Below are 18,973 nucleotides of genomic sequence, written 5' to 3'. Positions count from 1 at the left end.
TTTCATGAGATCTGGTGCCCTTTTCTGGCCTCCTTGGGCACTGGGGATGCATGTGGTACACTTATATACACGCATTAAAAACACTCATATACATACAATATAAATAAATAAATCTTAAAAAAATTAACTTAAATGGATCATGGACTTTTAAACATAAAACCCAGGCCCATAACATATAGATGATCTCAGCTAGGACAACAAACACACAAACCACAAAAGGTGGAAAAAAAACAAAAACATGTATTAAACTTCCTTCAAATAAGAAAAATGTCTGTTCTTCAAAAGGCAGTGCTATGAGATTAAAGATATAAACAATGACTGAAAGAAAACACTTGCCAAGTGCTTGTCTGATGAAGCACCTGCGTCAACAGTGGATGGAGAACTGCCCTGATTCAATACTAAGAAGGGAATCTGCCCAGTTAAAAAGGAGGGCAGAGGAAGCAAGCCAGTAAGCAGCATCCTCCACGGTCTCTGCATCAGTTCCTGCCGCCAGGTTCCTGACCCATTTGAGTTCCTGTCCTGACTTCCTTCAGGGATGGACTACAATTTGGAAGTACAAGTCAAATAAACCCTTCCCTCTCCCCACCCCTCAAAAAAGGAGGGTGGTGACGAGGATTTGAACAGCAGCTTACCAGGACACTGTGGGGATGGCAGATAAGCACATGAAGAGACTGGCGTCATTAGCACTTAGGGACACATGGACTAAAACCACAATGAGATTCGACTACACACCTATTAGAACAGCTAAAATTAAAACTAGCTCTCTCTAAGCGTTAATGGGACGTGCAAACACTGACGATAGGGATGTAAAATGGTCCAAGCAGAGACAGGCTGCAGCTTACAACACTAAATGCACACTTGCCATGTGATTCCCGTTCCGATTTTAGACACTTTACCCCAGAAAAATAAAAACATTTGCCCATATAGAGAGTTGCATGTGAATGTTTGTGAAATTTTATTTTCAATACCCACAAACTAGAAACAACTCAAAAGTCTACCAAATGGTGAGCTGACAAACGTTGTCAAATTCATACAATGGAATATGACTCAACAATATAAAGAAATGAACTATTGACGTATGCCACAATATAGATAAATCTCAAAAACTTGAAGCAAGTAAAATAAACTAGACAAAGAAAAAAAAAGATCACATATTGTATTCCTAGATTGGCTTTGAACTTGAGGCAATCTTCCTGATTTAGCCTCCTGGGAGCTGGGATTACAGACATGTGCTGTACTTGGTGAATTGAATACTACATATGCATTTTATTGTTTATCATTATTTCTAAGTAAAACTATTTTTAAAATAAAGAATAAGGAATCATACTTCTAAGGTCCCTGTGATAAAAGAGAAAGCATAACAAAAATTTAACAATACTTAGCACTGAGCCCGTCACAGTGGCTCTTTTTCCCCAGCTCCTGGAAAAGTATTTTAAGTAAGTGACATAACTTTAGGTGATCGTATGAATAAAGAAAATGGTAAAAAACTAACAAACATCCGACTTAAGAAGCTAGAAAAGAATAACAATATAAACCCAATGAAGCAGAAATTAATGTACTGAAAAGCAATACACATTAGGAAAAGATTGACAAGGCTAACAGCTTTTTGGAAACAATAAAAGGCTGGAGAGATGGCTTAGTGGTTAAGAGCACTGCTCTTGCAGAGGACCCAGGTTCAATTCCCAGCACCCACATGGCAGTTAGCAACTGTCTGTAATTCCAGTTTCAGGGGATCTGAGGCTCTCTTCTGGCCTCCACAGGCAGCAGGCACACACGTAACTCACAGACACACATGCAGGTAAAATACTCAAAAACCAAACAAAAGTATTAAACAAAAATAATTTTAAAATATTTTCTTTATTCTTCTCTCATACAATACATCCCAAGCGCGGCCTCCCCTCCCTCCCCTCATCCCAGGCACCCACTTCCCCCCAGATCCACTGCTCCTGTTTCTCTTCAGAAAAGAACAGGCCTCCCAATGGTATCAACCAAACACGGCATAAAAAGATGCAAAAAGATTAAGCATAACTCTCATATCTGGATGAGGCAACCCACTAGGAGGAAAAGGGTCCCATGAGCAGGAAAAAGAGTCAGAGACACCCCCACTCCCACGTTAGGAGTCCCACAAATCCCCCAAGGGTGTGGTAGCTTGTATGCGGAGAACCTGGTGCAGACCCTTGCAGGCTCTGTGGTTGCCACATCAGTCTCTGTGAGCCCCTAGGAGCCCTGAGACCCACGGCCAAACATCAGGCACAGCTCTGGGCACTCCACAGAAGAAGGGGAGGAAGGCTTATAGGAGTCAGAGGGGTCGAGAACACTGGGAGAACATAACTCACAGAATCAATAAAGATTTAAAAAGAAAAAAAAAAGTAAGCACAAGTATCGGGAAGGGCAACATACTTCTACAGTCCCAGCATTCATGAGGCTGAGGCAGGAGGATAGCTACAAGTTTAAGGCCAGCCTGGACTACAGTGTGAGGATCAGAAGAGCCAGGACTGCATAGCAAGATCCTGCCTCAAACAAATACACAAGAAATAATAAGCACATAATGAAAATGTTGATTTGCCAGGAAAACTTAAGGACAAGGATATGGCACAGAGAGAGAAAAGGTTCACAGCCAAAAAAGCAGATTTATTTATTATTTAGAGATAGGTTTCTCTATTACTTAGCCCTGGCTGTCCTGGAACTACCTACGTAGACCAGGCTGGCCTTGAACTCACAGAGATCTACCTGCCTCTGTCTCTGGAGTGCTTGGATTAAAGGTGTGCGCCACCACATCCAGCCAGAGAAATTATAAAAAGAACATTATGAACAACTTTGTGAAAGCAAATTCGAAAACTTAGCAACGGTGCACAGATCCCTTTAAGTGTAAACTCATTAAACAGTGGGAGGGGTTTGGGGTGCAGCTCAGTGACAGGGCACTTGCCTGGTATGCATGAGGCCTGGGGCTCAGTGGAAAGAAACAGAAGGCCTAGGTAGTTTTCTGATCAGTGAAAACAGAGTCAAACCTGAGACAAATGCTAACGAAATTTCACAGAACAATCCAAACTCGTCCAACCAACAATAAAAAGAGACCAGAGCCCCATTTAATTATTTAATGCTGGCAAATCATGGGTCAAAAATCACACAATAAAAAGTAAATTATAAGAAATTTACAGATCACAGATGAATATAAAAGCAAGTGCCTTAAACATATGATCGGCAGAGCAGCTAGCATGGCAGATGGAGGTATCGAATCCTCATAGGCTCTCTACACCATGAGTCACGTGGTATTAAACTTTATTGGCATTAATGGAGATGCTCAGTTGGTAAAGTGCCCGTAAGCATAAGCATGAGACCTGGGTTTGATCCCCAGCATCCATGTAAAAAGGCCAGAAGTCACGGACATCTGTAACCATAGTGGAGGGGATGGAGACAGGCAGATCCCTGGAGTTCACTGGCCAGCCAGGCTAGTCAGTCTGCGCATATCAGGTTCAGTGAGATACTATCTCAAAAGGTAAGGTGGAGGAGAGGGAGAAAGACGTCATCCTCGACCTCTAACTTTCACATGTGTGCATACAAGTAAAAAACCCACAAAATCCCATTAACGTAATTCAGCACATTAACGGGTAAATAGATTAAAGGAGAAGAGTTATATGAGCAACTCAAGACATGCAGAGAAAAGCAACATTTTAAATTCAACATCCGTTCATGATTAAAATGGAAAGCCACCTTCCTTAACCCGATGGAATATAATCCACAGGTAGGAAACTGGTGTTAACATTCTTTTATGTTGTTTTGAGAAAGGGTCTGATGCAGTACAGGGCAACCTCGAACTTGCAATGTTAGCCAAAGATAGCCCTGAACTGCTGAGCCTCCTCCCGACTGTGTGCCACTGTAAACAGAGCTGGACCTAGTGGTACAGGCCTATAATCCCAGGCACTTGGGAAGTGGAAGCAGGATGATCACAAGTTCAATGCCTGTCTGAGATACTGAATGAGACCAAGGCCATCCTGAGAAACTTAGTGAGACCCTGTTGCAAAATAAGAAGTAAAAGGAAGAATGAGGAGTGAGTGAATTCTGAGAGGAAGGAAGGTGGGGAGGGAGGAAGGGAGGGAGACCAACCCACCAAATAAAAGAGCCAACCAAATAAATAAGTATATTGTCTACATGCCGAGTAGCCAGGACTACACAGCAAGACACTATTTCAAAACAAAACAAGAATGCCCACTACAAGCCAAGCATGGCAGCTTACTCCAGCACTTGGGAGCTTAAGGCTGGAAGATCACAAGTTTGAAGCTAGCCTGGGTTATAGAGGGAGGCCCTGTCTGAAAAAGAAAAGCCAAAGCAATGCCCATTATAGTGCTTGGTTGCTTGATTTTTTGATGGGTTGGCTTGGAACTGTTATATAGACCAGTCAGACCTCAAACTCACAGAATTCTGCCTGCCTCCGCTTCCTGAGTGCTGAGATTGAAGGCGTACACCAGCATGCCCAGCCTACAATGCTTATGGTACTCAAGGCTGTGCTTGTAGTCCGAAACAGTGCAATAAAGCAATAAAAGTCACATACAAAAGGCCTGGATAGTTAAAACAGAGGTTCAGAGTAAATGGCACGTGCACAGAAAATTAAATCAAAGCAAAGCAAAAGATCACATCTGAAAATCAGTTGCACATCAACAAATGATATGTGGATATGGTGGCTCCACAGGAGGGAATTTCATGCTTGGCCAAGAGTCCATGGGTGGGGCTGGAGAGATGGTTCATCAGCTAAGAGCACTGGCGGCTCTTCCAGATGGACCCAGGTTTGGTTCCTGGCCACCCAAAAGGTAGCTCACAATCATTTGTAACTCCAGTTCTAGGAGATCTGATGCCCTCTTCTGGCCTCTATAGGCACCAGCACTGGTGTGTGTGTGTGTGTGTGTGTGTGTGTGTGTGTGTGTGTGTGTGTGTGTGTGTGTGTGTGTGCAGGCAAAATACTATACACATAATTTTTTTTAATGTAAAAGTCCATTGCTGGGGAGGGCCAGGCTCTTGGGTAGAACTGGTTATTGTTTTGCTAAGCAGTCATACTGTCAAATGCCTTCTACATATTTATGTTTTCTCCCATAGACCTAGGCTGCTCTCAACCTTGGTCAGGAAGCTACTTCACACAGTGGGTAGCAGTCAGTGCAGCATGATTGATCAAAGTGCTGAGAATAAGAAACTGAACACTCAGTTCTAAATGTCACATCTTTATCAATCCTACCACCAGGGCTCAGGGAACATCATGGAAGAGAAAGTACAAAGAATGTAAGAGCCAGAGCAGTGGTTCTCAACTCGAGGGTCGTGATCCTCATCAAAGATCACTGGAAAACATATTTACATCACAATTCATAACAGTAGCAAAATTACAGTTATGAAATAGCAATGAAAATAATTTTATGGTTGGGGGTCACCACAGCATGAGGAACTGCATTAGAGGGTCGCAGCATCAGGAAGGTTGAGAACCACTGAGACAGAAGATGGGGGCTAATGCTCTGAAATGCTGTCTTTTAAACAGGATATGGTCATTGTAATCATGAACTCACAACATCGATGGTTACCTGCACAAGATCAAGCCACCCAAACTTCTAGCACAGATGGGTAAATGATCTCCAGGCCCACCCTTTACTGAGGAGCTACTGGTAGTTGATAGTTGCTGGGAGAAGAAGAATCACTTTTTTTGATGATTGGTGTGATTCCCACGCCCCAGTGCATGACCCTACACTGGTGTGCATGTGCTGTTAGTGAGCTTAAAAAAAAAGAAGACGACACGATTGGGGTGGTGCTGGTGCTGGTGCACAACTTTAATCCCAGCACTCGGGAGGCAGAGGCAGGTGGATTCAAGGCCAGTTCCAGGACAGCCAGGGCTACACAAAGAAATACCATCTCAAAACCAAAACCAAAACCAAAAAAAACCCTATGAAGCTGGGGAGATGTTAAGAGGGACATGGGTGGGTGTGATAAGTTGGGATAGGGAAATCAGGGGTAGATATGATCATATTTATTGTTCATGTGTATGAATTCCTCAATAATAAAGAAAAAATTAAGGATATTATTTTCAATGGGAATAAAATATGAAAATGGTCATGAGAAGGTATGTATATCTGAGTGGCTCATTCCTTCATCTCTTGAAGTCCTTCCTCAAATGCCACATTTCCAGTTAAGTCAACTGTGACTATGCCATTTAAAACTGTACTTCTCGCCGGGCGGTGGTGGCGCACGCCTTTAATCCCAGCACTTGGGAGGCAGAGCCAGGCGGATCTCTGTGAGTTCGAGGCCAGCCTGGGCTACCAAGTGAGTCCCAGGAAAGGCGCAAAGCTACACAGAGAAACCCTGTCTCGAAAAACCAAAAAAAAAAAAAAAAAAAACTGTACTTCTCCATCAGAATTACTCACTTGTCCCTATTTCCCCATTTCCTTCTAAAAGACTTAAACTTTATATAAGTAGATTCAAAAGATTTACATGAGAACACAGCAGGGCAAAATAACCAACATTTTCTTGAAAATTATTATTACTTAACTCCCCGCACTTTCTCTTTCCATGGGGACAAGTATTTTTGTCTGATTTGTTTATTCTTTTATATTCATATATAAAGCCTAAAACTGTCCCCGGGATCTCTTGGTTCTTGTCTTCTTGAGAAGGAAAAAAATTCAGTCAAGACTGGATGATTTAAGCAGAAGTTTATTAAACAAATTAAGCAAAATAAACACTCCAAAAAGAGATTGTAGTGGACCACCTCAAGACAGGGAGTAGTCCAGGAGGTTCTGCATTTAGATTTTTAAAAAGGTTTTCATGTGTCTTTATGAGATTAAGTGGCAGGTTCATGACATAAGGTAACTCTCCCTCCCAGATCATGGTGGACCAGATCTCCCTTTTAGAGCACTGGTTCCCATGCTCCTCTAGAAAATCCCACCAATAGAGGGTGTCAGAAGTACAATATGGGGCTGGAGAAATGGCTAAGAGGTGAAGAGCTCTTGTTGCTCTTGCAGAGGACCCAGGCTTGTTTCTAAGCACCCACATGGCAGCTCACGGCCATCTGTAAGCCCAGTTCCAGGGGATCTAATGCCTTCTTCTGACCTCCTCGGGCACCAGGCATGCACGCTGTACACATACATCCATGCATGCTGGCAAAACACCCATACACATTAAAAGAAAAGCCACAATGCAAGTAATAGTATAATGATGTCAGGTCTTTTGAGAACGTAGACCCCCTGTGAATGCACGTGTGCAGGAGAATGCCCCCTGGCATCTTAATGTCTAACAAAGCTTGAACAACGTAAGTGCATTTTTAAGGATGTTTAACCACAAAGGCATTCTGACTGGCAGGAGACACAGTTGCCATGATGCAGCTGCGGTTTTCCTTGGTTACTTCATCTCTAGCTCCTTGTCTATCTGGTATCAGACTCTGGTACGTACACTATTTACCCAGTGTCTGGCACACAGTACTGTTGAACAACTATTTACTGAATAAGTGAATGAGTGAAAACACTACGTACATGTGGCCTTGAAAAATTATACAACTTTACTGAAAGGCATTAAAAGCAGCTGTGTAAATGGACAGATAGACTGTATTCATTGCAATTTTACTCAAAGGATATTATTACATACTAAGTAGGTGTGTGTGTGTGTGTGTGTGTGTGTGTGTGTGTGTGTGTGTGTGTATGTGTAGATTGATGTGAGAATCTATACAAGCAGACTCTAGAATTTGCATGAAGAATACTAAAGGTCCAAATGTCCAGTAGTCTCTTGAAAAAATATTTAGGGAAAGTAAGCACTTGCCCTATATACTTTTTTTACATCATCATCATCATCATCATCAACAATCTATAGTGATTAAAACACTAAGAGGTCACAAAAATCAACTGGGAGCTGAGTGTGTCAAACATCTACTGTCCCAGCACTGTACAAGCGAGGAGGCAAGAGAATTACAGGTTCAATGGCAGCTTGGGCCACTCAGTGTCTCAAAAACTATAAATAACAAGTAGGTAAATAAGTAAATAAATACATAAACAAGAAAAAAGAACCAATAATTGAAAAAAGAAAAATGTAGGCAAGGCGTGGTGGTATATGCCTTTAATCCCAGCATTTAGAAGGCAGAGGCAGGCAGATCCCTATGGGTTCAAGGCCAGTCTGGTCTATATATCTAGTTCTGGGCCAGCCAGAGCTACACAGTCAGACCTTGTCTCAAAACAACAGCAAAACAAACAAACAACAACAACAAACACAACTCTAACCACACGACATATTATTTAGAGATTGTACAGTCCGTGGTAACTTAATTTAGAAATAATGAAGTCACACTCATCTTCACAAGAGGACTACACAATGGTATGAAACAAGAAAGAATTGGTTACAGTGGGATTTTTAAATTTTTATTTATTGTTTTCATGGAGCAGGGTTTCCCTGTGTATCCTAGGCTAGTCTGATATTCACCTGTCTTGTGGAATGTTTCATGATTTTTATTTTATTGTTCTTTGGTATGTATCATATAGGATATAACATTTTTGCTTTAAAAAATAAATCACTTTATGTGAGCGTTTGCCTGAATGTATGTACATATACCACATGTGTGCCTGGTACCCTAGGATGTCAGAAGAAGGTGTTAGATCCCTTGAAACTGGAGTTCTGGAGTTATTGATGGTAGTAACCATCATGTGGGTGCTGGGAACAGAGCCCAGGTCCTTGCAAGAGCAACAAGTACTCAGCCACTGAGCCATCTCTCCAGCCCCATAGGATAAACTTTAAAAGTCATCTTAGGGATGAAGGTGTAGTTCATCAGGAGAGTACCTCAGAGGCCCTGGGTTTCACCCTTAGCATCTCCAGAATAAAATAAAATAACGTTAATATAAAAGCCTTTCTAAACACAACAAAAGCCCCGAATATTTTTTTTTTAAATTGAAAGACCAGACAAACTTCATCACAACACTGTTCAAGACAACAGCCAAACAGAACAAACATGTACAGCTCAGAGCAACAGACGGAGTTCTTTCCGATAAACCACTAAGAGACACCAATCTTAGAGAAGACTGAGCACAAAACATGAACAGAGCGTTAAAAAGAAACGTGAGGGTATGCTCAGCCATACTCAGAGAACGAGAAACGACGTCGCTGGGACACGACTGATGGAGACAGGGGAAGTCGGGGAGCCATTGCTCACTGCATCTGTCTGTCAACCTCACACTTCCTGTCAGTGCTTGGAGCTTTCGCTACTGAATCACTATCTATAATCCCGAATGCTGCTCCTGTATACAGTCCTTGATGATTTCAGTATCAATACAGATTTTTTTTTCTTCCGATACTCTCTCCACCCCACTCCTTGAGCATTTTCTCCTCTGTTGACATTGCTCCCCTCTTTTGCTGGCCTTGTGGCACAAAATTCAACACAAAACACTCCCACCTCTCGGCAGTCTACTCTCCAACCCCCTTCTCACTTCCTGCCTAGTCACTCATCTCCAGCAATTCCTCAACCCCATCTGGACCTACATTCCCCCTCCTCACTCCTCAGTCCATGTGAGTCCCATTTCATCTCTGTAATGACATCTTGCCCATGCCTTCCACTCTTTTACCACCCCAGCTTCCACTGTGCTCAGCTGGCAACCCCTCCCCTGGGGCTCACCTAACCACTCACCTGTTCTGCAGCTCTACCTGTATAGCCCAAGATGGCCAGAGAAAGCTCTCTCTAAATGTATGACCACAGAACTCGAGCAGGCCCTACCGCTGCTTGGTAATGACGTGAGATTTCCCCAGACCATTCATTCTCCTAGATAACCATGCCATCCCCCTAGTGTCTCCCTCTCCATCTTCATCCTCAGCTGTCCACCTTCCTTCTTCACTGAGAAAACAAAGCCATCATAAAACAAAACCAAAAGGCAATCAGAAGGGAATATCAGCAAGCTCCCACACTGACCCACTTCAGCGTCCAGGTTCTCTGTCTTCCTCGTTCCTTCCCTGGCCCAATGGTCAATGTTCCCGGATGAAGCCAGTGCATCAGCCGATGCACTAGAGCCTGCCCCTTTCACTAGCTGTAAGACAGCAGCGGAGAAATCCTCCCTTCTCTTTCTTGCATATACTGGATGTCACACCGGAGTTTTCCTTGTTCTTACTTACGTTGTTCCAGCCACCAACCTGCTTCTCTGACCCCTTCAAGGTTGTTCTGCCGTTTCTGAACTCTACAATCCTATTCTCCTTGTACACTGTAGGGAGCCAGTTAAGTCCTGACTGTGTGCATATTGTTGACATGGACATCAAAAACTCCAGCAGCTCAATCCCACAGGAGGGGCAAAGCCTCCCCCAGGTGAGGCTGAGAGGGATGGAAAAGCCTTCCTTGGGTCTGAGTTCGAAAGTTGACAGATGCGCAGACCCGCCCCACCCCCACCCTCCAATGTTCACATCCCGAAGACTGCTCCCCTACAGAGATTGCTCCTACTGCGGTTAGCTAAACCTACCTCCGGGTGCAGCTGTAACAAGCCCGACTGCTTGTTTATCTGTAGGTACTAGCCTCAGCCCCTTGTTCAGTTGCATGCAATAACCCCACCTCCCTGCTGAACTGTATATGATAAACACACTGAGCTTCTGGGATGCCAAGGCTCCTCTGAGATCGAGCACAGAACATCCAATCCCAGTTTTTCTGTGTGTCCATGGGTTTGTCATTCCTTCATTCTCTGGCTGCCCCAGTTAGGTCAATCCCTGGCATTGTACAAGGGCTTGGCAATGCACCTCAACTCCGCTGAAATATTCCTGTTGAGGTCATCAACATCTTTGCTGCTGCTAAATCTAATGATCAGTGTTGAGCAGTATTGGTTACAGCTGCCTACTGCCTCCTCCTTGGGGCATTTTTTTGATGTAAGCTCCAGGACACGGCCCTGCCTTGGTTTTTCTCTTACCCTGCTTAGCTTCTCTTACCTTACTTAGCTTCTATTCATTCTCCTTTGCTTGTTCTATGCCTCCATGACATCTAAATACTGGACACTTCAGGTCTAGCCCTTGGAACTCTCCTGTTTTCTATCAACTCTCGTTTCCCTCATCCCATTTATTCACATTTGTGTCCACAGCCTACATTCTTCCCTTAGGACCCCCACTTATGTTCTCAGCTTCTTCTTAAACTTCCCACCTGGGGGTTTAGTTAGCCTCCCAAACATGGTCTGGCTACCACCAAACTCCTAGCATTTCACCCTGCAAACTTGCTCTCTCTCCACAAATCTCCTTTCTAATGGACTCCCTCCATTAGATCCAAGTTGATCAGATCTGCAACCTTGTGGACATCTTTGAATGTCATTTCTCTCTCTGTGTCTTTGACTCTTGGCTTCTCCCCTTATATAACAAAATCCAGATCTAAGACAGGTGTGGGAGCGCACAGATGTGTTCCTAGCACTCAGGAGTTAAGGCAAACAGCACAGAGCACCAGCACCTTGCCCACACAACCCCACTCTCTGTGGTCCCTCCTCAGATGCTCTTCCCCACCCTGTCACATCCTTGTTCTTCTCTGGTTCCTTTGCTAAAGGAGCTGGGGACTGCAGCTCCAGAAAGCTTGTCAGAGGGACTTCTCTCAGCGGGCTATGGCTGGCACTTCCTTGGCCCCTTAGGAAGTCTCACTGGCCTCAGAGCCACCCACATAGCACCCTAGGGAACCTCTCTGCTTCCACCTCTTTGCTGAATGCTCAGTGGTTCAGTCCAGGTCCCCTCCCCAAGCCTGTACCTGTCAATAATGACTGGATCTGAAGGTGTCTCATTCCGGTTACCACAGCTCTTGCGGTCACAGCACCGACTGAAGAAGAGATGAAGAAAGACAGAAAGAAGAGATGAAGGAGTGTGAGAGGACAGGCCCAGTGAGGGATGAGATGTCCTGCTCAGGGTGTAGAATTCCTATGTGCAGGGGATCTCTTCCAGGGACTTGAGGGAGAAAGCCAGGAAGGCTCTCAGCAGGACCCTTGGCAGCCCAGTTCTAAGGATGAGGCTGGCTGTGAAATCTTTGTGCCACCAAGCAGTGGGTCACCTACAGGGTCTCCTGGATGATCACAAAGTGAACCTGCCCCTGTAAGCAGCACCCTGACCCAAACATGTCCAGTGCCCAGCACTCCAGAGGCCTTCTCTAGCTTTTAAAAATTATTATTATTTTAATCATTTCCCTTCCAAGGGTGGCCACTGTCTCAACTACAGGTTTTTAAACATATTTTCTTTCCCACATATTAGGAACTGTCTCTGAGGCACAGCAGGACTGGTATATCCAGGGAAGCCCCGTAGAAAATGTTAAGCTCTAGAGTAAAGGGAAGGGAGAGCTAAGAGCTATGTCCCCCTCCCGAACCCCCAAGCTGCCCAGCATTTCTCACATCTAAACAGCTGGGTTTCCTCTACCAGGCCCCTAAGCAAATCCCAGAGGCCTCTGTGTTGCCCAAGCCAGCCCTGTCCCCATCTTCCCAGAGAGCTACTCCCTGGAGCTTCATTAGTTAAGCTTCCAGAAGCAGTAGGAGGCCTCTCTTGCAAAAACACTTAGAGAAGTCACATAAACAGGCCAGGTTAATGGGGCCTCAAGGAGTCTCTCCCCTGCCCCTGCTTCCCCAGGGGACTGGAGGTGTTGTGAACTAGGGGCAGGGCCTGACAGGGACCCTGAGCTACATCTTGACAAGGTACATTGTCTTGCCAACCCCAAGGTGCATCTTGACACTGCCCATCTTACCTGCACATGATCTCGTGAGTGAGCAGCACTCGGCACATTTCAGGATTCTTGTCTTGTCCCTCATAGATGATAGCCTGGGGAGGAGGGAACGTGCAGGCTCGCGGGGAAGGAGGCTCCTCTCAAGGCCCCGTGGCAAGCACAGGCGAGCCTGTGAGCCTGCCCTGGTGTCTGCCAAACCCAGGCCCAGGAGAGGTCCCCACCCCAAGAAAGACCATGCCCTTTGCCCTGATCTGAAGGGTCCATGGGTGCAAAGCAGAGTCCATCTGAAGCCTGGCTGCTCAGATGGAGGAGAGCCTTCTACCCTCAAAGAGGACCATCACCTAGGTGGCAAGAATGGCGCCAGGTCTGCGGATCCCCTGCCGGAGGAGCCAACAGGCTGCTGGTCCCACCCTGCTCGCATCCTCAGCCACTCCTGGCATCTTGTCCTGTGCAGGCTGTTCTGTGCTTACGGTGGGCTCCTGCCTCTCTGCTCATGTACTCTGTCCCTCTCTGCACTCCAAGAGAACAGGCCACTGGGCTGCCTCTCCCTGCCTCCCTGATGTCACTTCCCCAGCTTGGACCAGTATGTTGCTCTTGCACCATTGTATCCTGTCTTCCCCAGTCGCCCAGCCCGCCCCCGCCCCAGAAGTGAGCTTCCCAAACTGTAAATCTGGCTTCCTAGTCTCCTAGCCTCTGGACCTTCCAGCCTTCCTCTGTTTGCAGGTCCTTTTCTCTCGAGGCTCCCACATTGCCACCCAGTATCACTGCCACTGCTTGGCCTGCCTCCCCTGTCACAGTGACAGAGAGCTCTCTGGGTATAAGCCATTCTGCTTTGCTTTGGGACTAGGACTGGGTGGAGGCTGCAAGTTGCCATGTTTCATTCCAGACCCGCTAATCTGGCCCGTTTACAACTCAAGCTCCTTCTCCCAGCGTGTTTCTGAAAGCCCTGGGACCTGGGCTGCCTCTCACAGTGCATCAGGTTGGTTTTCCTGAGCTGCTCTGTCAGCCCCAGCCTCCTTCCTGGGACCACATGCTGAGTGTCCCCTGCAGTATGAGCTGTGGGACGCACACAGGAAGACCCAGTGCGCCCATCCCCCTTTACAGTTGGTGATGACACCAGAGGATTTTCTCTGGAGAACTGCTCTCAGTGGAGTTGCCTCTACTGTGTACTCTCGCCTTAGGCACGGTCCCCAGACAACAGCTGATGGACAGAAGATGCAAAATGCTGCCTTCTGGCTCTAAGGGCACCAACTCCAGTGCCATTTCTAGTCCAGGGATGTCTGTGGACTGGGTTAAGGCTGGACTCTACCTGAGACCACTTGCTTCCTGGGTATCCCCCTGCCCTGCTCCCTTTCCTCTCCTCCTGAGGAGGGCGTTCTCTCCTCGCCAATAAACTGCATGCTCCTGATTATGTGTCTAAGATTTGGCTGCTAAGGGATAGGACTTAAGCCAGGGTCTTTTCATAAATACTTTCTTTTCCCGACTGGAGAGACAAAGCACCATCTTCTTGCCATAGGCAGGGAACTGGGAGAGCCAGAGCAGTGGGATTAAAGGTACAAAAGAAACAGAGAGGGGTTAAGGATGTTTACTCAAACAAGCCTAGGATGGGCCTGAGCACTCACCTGCTTCGACATGGAGTCGATGAGACGCACATAGAGGTCTTGCTCTGTCCGAAGTCCTGGCATGGGAAGGTAGAAAGAACTTGCTGTCAGGGGAGGATGAGGGTGCCTCAGATGACTAGACCCACACCCTTTCCAGCCCTGATGAGGGTGCTATGTGTCTCAGGGTGCTACAGTATTCAGACTGCTTACCATTGTTATACACCAGCCGAAGGCGGTAATGGATCCCATTGTTCGTCTTTTCTGCCCCAGGCTCCTGCAAGGACAAGATAGGAGGATGTTCAAGTGCTCAGGGCCTTCAAGCTCCTTCACCCATAGCCTCCTTCATTCCTACCCTCCACCCGAATCCCACGATCCTTCTTTGCCTTCCAGCCATCGGCCCATGCTTTCCCACTCATTCACCATCTATCTATTCACTCAGCGCCCCCAGTGTGCTCGTGCATGTGTATGTGGCCAGGTCCCTGAAGCCCCTCCATCACCCCCAGTGCTAGTCCCAGGCCAGCCCATGAGCCTCTCACTCGATCCTTTTCCACGAAGTCGATGAAGGCTGTGCGCTCCACCTCCACGGGCTGCCCCTGCCGGTCGTACATGGCCAGCACGAAGTGGAAGAAGTTGGACTTCCTGAGGTTGGAGGGGGGCTGCTTTTCAAAATGTGCTCTTGCCAGGCCCACGCCACTGTGGGAGGAAAGGAACTGGAAAACCACGGGAAGGGCCCTCCGGTGAGCAAGACCCCAGTGGTTCTGGCCAGGAGTAGGCTTGGACATGCCAAGAGGTCAAGTGAGATGGGCCCTTCCATCCTGGACAGGACCATATCAGTTCCACAGAGAGGCCTCCAGCACTGAGGCTACCCCAGCGTGCTTCTTTGAGAAGAAGGAACACCACAGTGCTGCATGAAGGCATCGGACAGGCTCTCCCCACTGCAAGCTTTTCCCTGGGACCCATATTTAGGAAGGCTTATCTCTAAAATCAAGTGTGTAAACTGTAAACCAATTCACTGTACTATCCAGAGGCATGTAGGAGTGTGTACTAGGGCATCAGGGGGCACCTTGGAGATACCGGAATGAATTTCCTACTGCACCCCAGCTTTCAGCTAGGGCTTCACTGAGACGACGGCATTGCCTGGGACATGATGTCCATCAGACTAGCAGGGACACTGAACTGGTTCCAGGCTATTAGCCTGCTCATCCTAGACCTTGGACTATAGATGGGAAATACCCTTTCTGGGTACAGAGGGCATGATTCCAGCTTCATGACATCATGGCCCCTGGGCAGGAGGATCTCCTAGTTTGGCCTTAAAAAAGGCTTTCTCCTGGCTCATCAGAAACTTTGCTCAGAACCAAGGGGGACGAAAAGAGCGAGGCCTCGTTTACCAGATTGCCCATAAACTCCAGTGCAGCACTAAACACTAGAACATGCAGCACGTAGCCCTGGAATTAAGTGCCTGGAAGAGGCGGGAATTCGCAGGCAGGTCAGAGTGTGGGTACCCCTAGTCCCAAATATGTCACCATGTAAAACGAAGCAAAGGAGGAACAAATTGTTTGGGGGTTTCTTTTTGTTTGTTTGGTTGAGTTCTTTGTTTTGTTTGGGGGTGTTTTGGTTTTGTCTTGTTTTATCGTTGTTGTTTTTGAGATAGGGTCTCACTCTGTAGTCTAGGCTGGCCTGGAACTCACTATGTAGTTCAGGCTGGCCTCAAACTTGCTGTGATCTTCCTGCCTCAGCTTCCCAAGTGCTGGGATTATGATATGAGCCACCACACCTGGCAAAAAAAACAAAACAAAGGATAATAATTCTTTTTGTGGGATATGGCGGAGGCTTACAGAGACTGCGCTGTCCCGCCACCCCGGGGAGTAAGTCCAAACTCAGCAACCGGAAGAGGCAAGAGAGCAGAACAAACAGCCCCAGAAATATCTGTAAGGGCAAGTGTCCGGGGAGCAGATTTCAGAAAGTGGAGCACTGGGTGAGGGATGTAGCTCAGTCGGAAAAGTGACTGCCTGTGGTGAAGGAAGCGCTGGCGTCGATACCTAGTGCCATGTAAAACCAGGATGGGTGGCACACACCTGTAATCCCAGGACTCTGGAGGTGGAGACAGGAGGACTGGAAGTTCATCCTTGGCTACATAGTGAGTTGGAGGTGAGCATGAGATACAGGAGACTCTGTCTCAAAATAAATAAAGAGAAAAAGGAGGAGAAAAATGAAAGGCAATAGGAATAAGCGGAACGGGGCTAGGGAGCCGGCTCCACACTTAGAGCACTTGTCATGTAAATAGGAGGACCTCGGAGACCCAGAACCCCCTAAATGCCAGTGGCTATGGCATGGCTAGGAAGGCAGGGACAGGGGTACACATAACAAGCTGGCTAGCTAGCCTGGCCACATGGATGAGCCCTGGGTTTGATTGAGAGACCCCGCCTCAGTGAGTAGGTTGGAGAACGATCAAGGAAGACATCAACCACAGGCCTCCACATGCACACATCTGCATGTGCCCCCACACATGCCACGATGCATGTGCACACACCTGCACACCACATATACACATTCATCGGGGTGTAAAGCAAGGAGAGAAAAGTTTGCATTGGAAGTTCCTGCCAGACTGTATAGGAATATGAGCACCAGGAAAAGTTTAGACTTTCTTCTCCAGGCCAGGCAGGCATACCAAAGCATGTTTCTTACAGGTTTCCTTATCTTCTCCCTAGAGAAGAGTGCTGTGGCCACACTGCTGACTCACAGCACATATGGGAGCCTTTGAAGGCCTCTGGACACCCTGTAAAAAGGGACTCTGCTTCAGTTTGCTCAGGTTAGTATTCCCCATGCATTAGGTACCCAGACTCCAAGATGATGGTTCCCAAGGATTCTGCCTCTTGATACTCATGTGCTTAAGTAGGTTCCTCTCACAATGTGTTCCTGCTGGTCCGTGTGGTCAACAGAATATAACAAAAATAATAGCACATGACTTCCACATTTTAGGTCATGAAAGCATCATAACCTCTGTCTTGTTCTTTTTCTTGACCCACTACACAGGGGAAGCCAGCTGCCATTAAAAACCAGTGCCCAGGACTGGGGAGGTGGCGCCGTTGGTAAACTGTGTGCTTTATAAGCATGAGGACCTGAGTTTGAACCCCTAGAACCAACATAAAAAGCCGAACAAGGTGTCCTATGCTTGTAATCCCAGAGATGGCAAGATGGGAAGCAGAGATGGGGGATCCCTGGGGCTTGCCAGTCATTGGTGATGTCCCCGGCTAGTGGGAGACCCTGTCTCAAACAGAAGGTAAAAGGAGCGTGAGGAAAGGCATGAGGCTGTGCTCTGACTTCCCTGTGCGCTCCACACATATGCACCCATAACTGAAAACACACTCATGTGCATGTGCGCGCGCACACACACACACACACCCCCACACACACACCCCAGCATCCCAGATGCCCATCAGGCATGCTTCCTTGACAATGACTACCAAATGCATTGCTGTTTAATATTTTCTCCCACATAATTTAAAATCGGGAGCCAGCGAGCCGGCCCAGTGGGTAAAAGGCTCTTGCTGCCAACCTGAATTTGATCCTAGAAACCTACACGGTAGAAGGAGAGGACCAACTCTCACCAGGTGTCCTCCAACTTCAGTAAGTGCTCCATGGTACATGTGAGCACCCCACCACCACCACCAAACACACACAATTAAATAAATACAAGTAAATTTTTTTAAAAAAAAATCAACTTACTGTTTTCTTTGGCTTCATACTAGGCCACAGTATCTAGGCTGTCGGGGAATGAGGCGATTGCTATGTTTCCACTCATATAGAGTACAGCAAATAAAAAGTGAACTGTTCTTTCTCCTGGATACATTCTTGGGAGCCACAGTGGCCATGGGAATGGGTGATCTAGGAGGCAGATGTCTTGTCTCCCGTTCAAGAGGACAAGAGGTGCCCAACATTCTTCCCTACCAGAAGTTCCCTTCTCTGGGGGTATTGTCCTCTCTCCATTCTTTCCCATTCCCTCCCGGCTAGGTTGCCTTTCAAGTGGGGACTTGACCACCCTCTGTCAGCTTCTCAACCTAGCAGAGAGGCAGGGAAGCCTGAGGAGAGCTTTTGATCGCAGCAGGTCTCTGATTACTATGGATGAATATGCTAATGAGACATCAACTCTGAGCTCCACCCTCCTGCTTACAAGGCCAGCTTAGCTTGAACTCTGCCAGGGGTGGCTTCAAGAACCACCAAGTGGAACAGATGACCGAAGGGGGTGGCCTTGTAGAGCAATCCCATCACTGCTGTCCTATATTCCTGTGCTGAGTCTGATAGGCTCTCAGACAGTGGGGAGAAAGTAGAGAGGAAGGCCTTGGCAGAGGAGAAGTGCATGGTGAGAGAGTACAGAATCCCCAGGCCATTCAATAGGGCTTTTCTACGCAAACGCCTGATGGTGGCCTGAGTTTCGCTTCCCACCCCAGTCCCCTTGACAAATGCCAGTCAGTCCAGAGTCCTGTCTCCTCCCTCCCCCATTATGCTGGTCTCCTGAGACTCAAACCTGGGAGTCTTCCCTAAGCCCTAGACAACACCCCCCTGTGCTGGGCCTGCCCTCCCTATGGACAGGGTTATTTGGGAGAAAGAGAGAGAGAGCACAGAGATCAGGGAAGGGGAAAGAAAGCAGGTTCCTCTAGGGGATAAGCACCAGTATCCGGTTCTAGAGTGGGTGTGAGGCATAGAGAAACAGAGCCACCTC

General features: G+C 46.9%; 1 protein-coding gene across 7 annotated transcripts in view; it reads right to left on the bottom strand.

Moving 5' to 3' along the window:
- Nucleotides 1-18,973, bottom strand: part of Ebf4 (EBF family member 4) — a 75,486-nt gene that overhangs the window by 46,643 nt on the left and 9,870 nt on the right. For 4 of the 7 annotated variants that reach the window (XR_008215452.1, XM_052726395.1, XM_052726397.1 and 1 more), the window contains exons 3-6: nucleotides 14,464-14,527; nucleotides 14,275-14,330; nucleotides 12,674-12,747; nucleotides 11,696-11,764 (exon numbers count right to left, since the gene is read on the bottom strand). Coding sequence is in view for 6 of the 7 variants with exons in the window: in XM_052726395.1 (XP_052582355.1) it covers nucleotides 11,696-11,764; nucleotides 12,674-12,747; nucleotides 14,275-14,330; nucleotides 14,464-14,527 (263 nt within the window). In the remaining variant the exon portion in view is untranslated. Of the gene's footprint in view, nucleotides 1-11,695; nucleotides 11,765-12,673; nucleotides 12,748-14,274; nucleotides 14,331-14,463; nucleotides 14,528-14,789; nucleotides 14,947-15,941; nucleotides 16,028-18,973 lie in introns of those variants that run through there. The other 3 variants (XM_052726398.1, XM_052726399.1, XM_052726400.1) reach the window with 2 other exon arrangements.

The sequence above is a fragment of the Peromyscus californicus genome, unplaced genomic scaffold (assembly GCF_007827085.1).
Source record: "Peromyscus californicus insignis strain IS unplaced genomic scaffold, ASM782708v3 Scaffold_7__1_contigs__length_154581171, whole genome shotgun sequence".
Lineage (NCBI taxonomy): Eukaryota > Metazoa > Chordata > Mammalia > Rodentia > Cricetidae > Peromyscus > Peromyscus californicus.
Note: the sequence above shows the minus strand (reverse complement) of the source record. Positions and strands in the feature narration are given on the sequence as shown.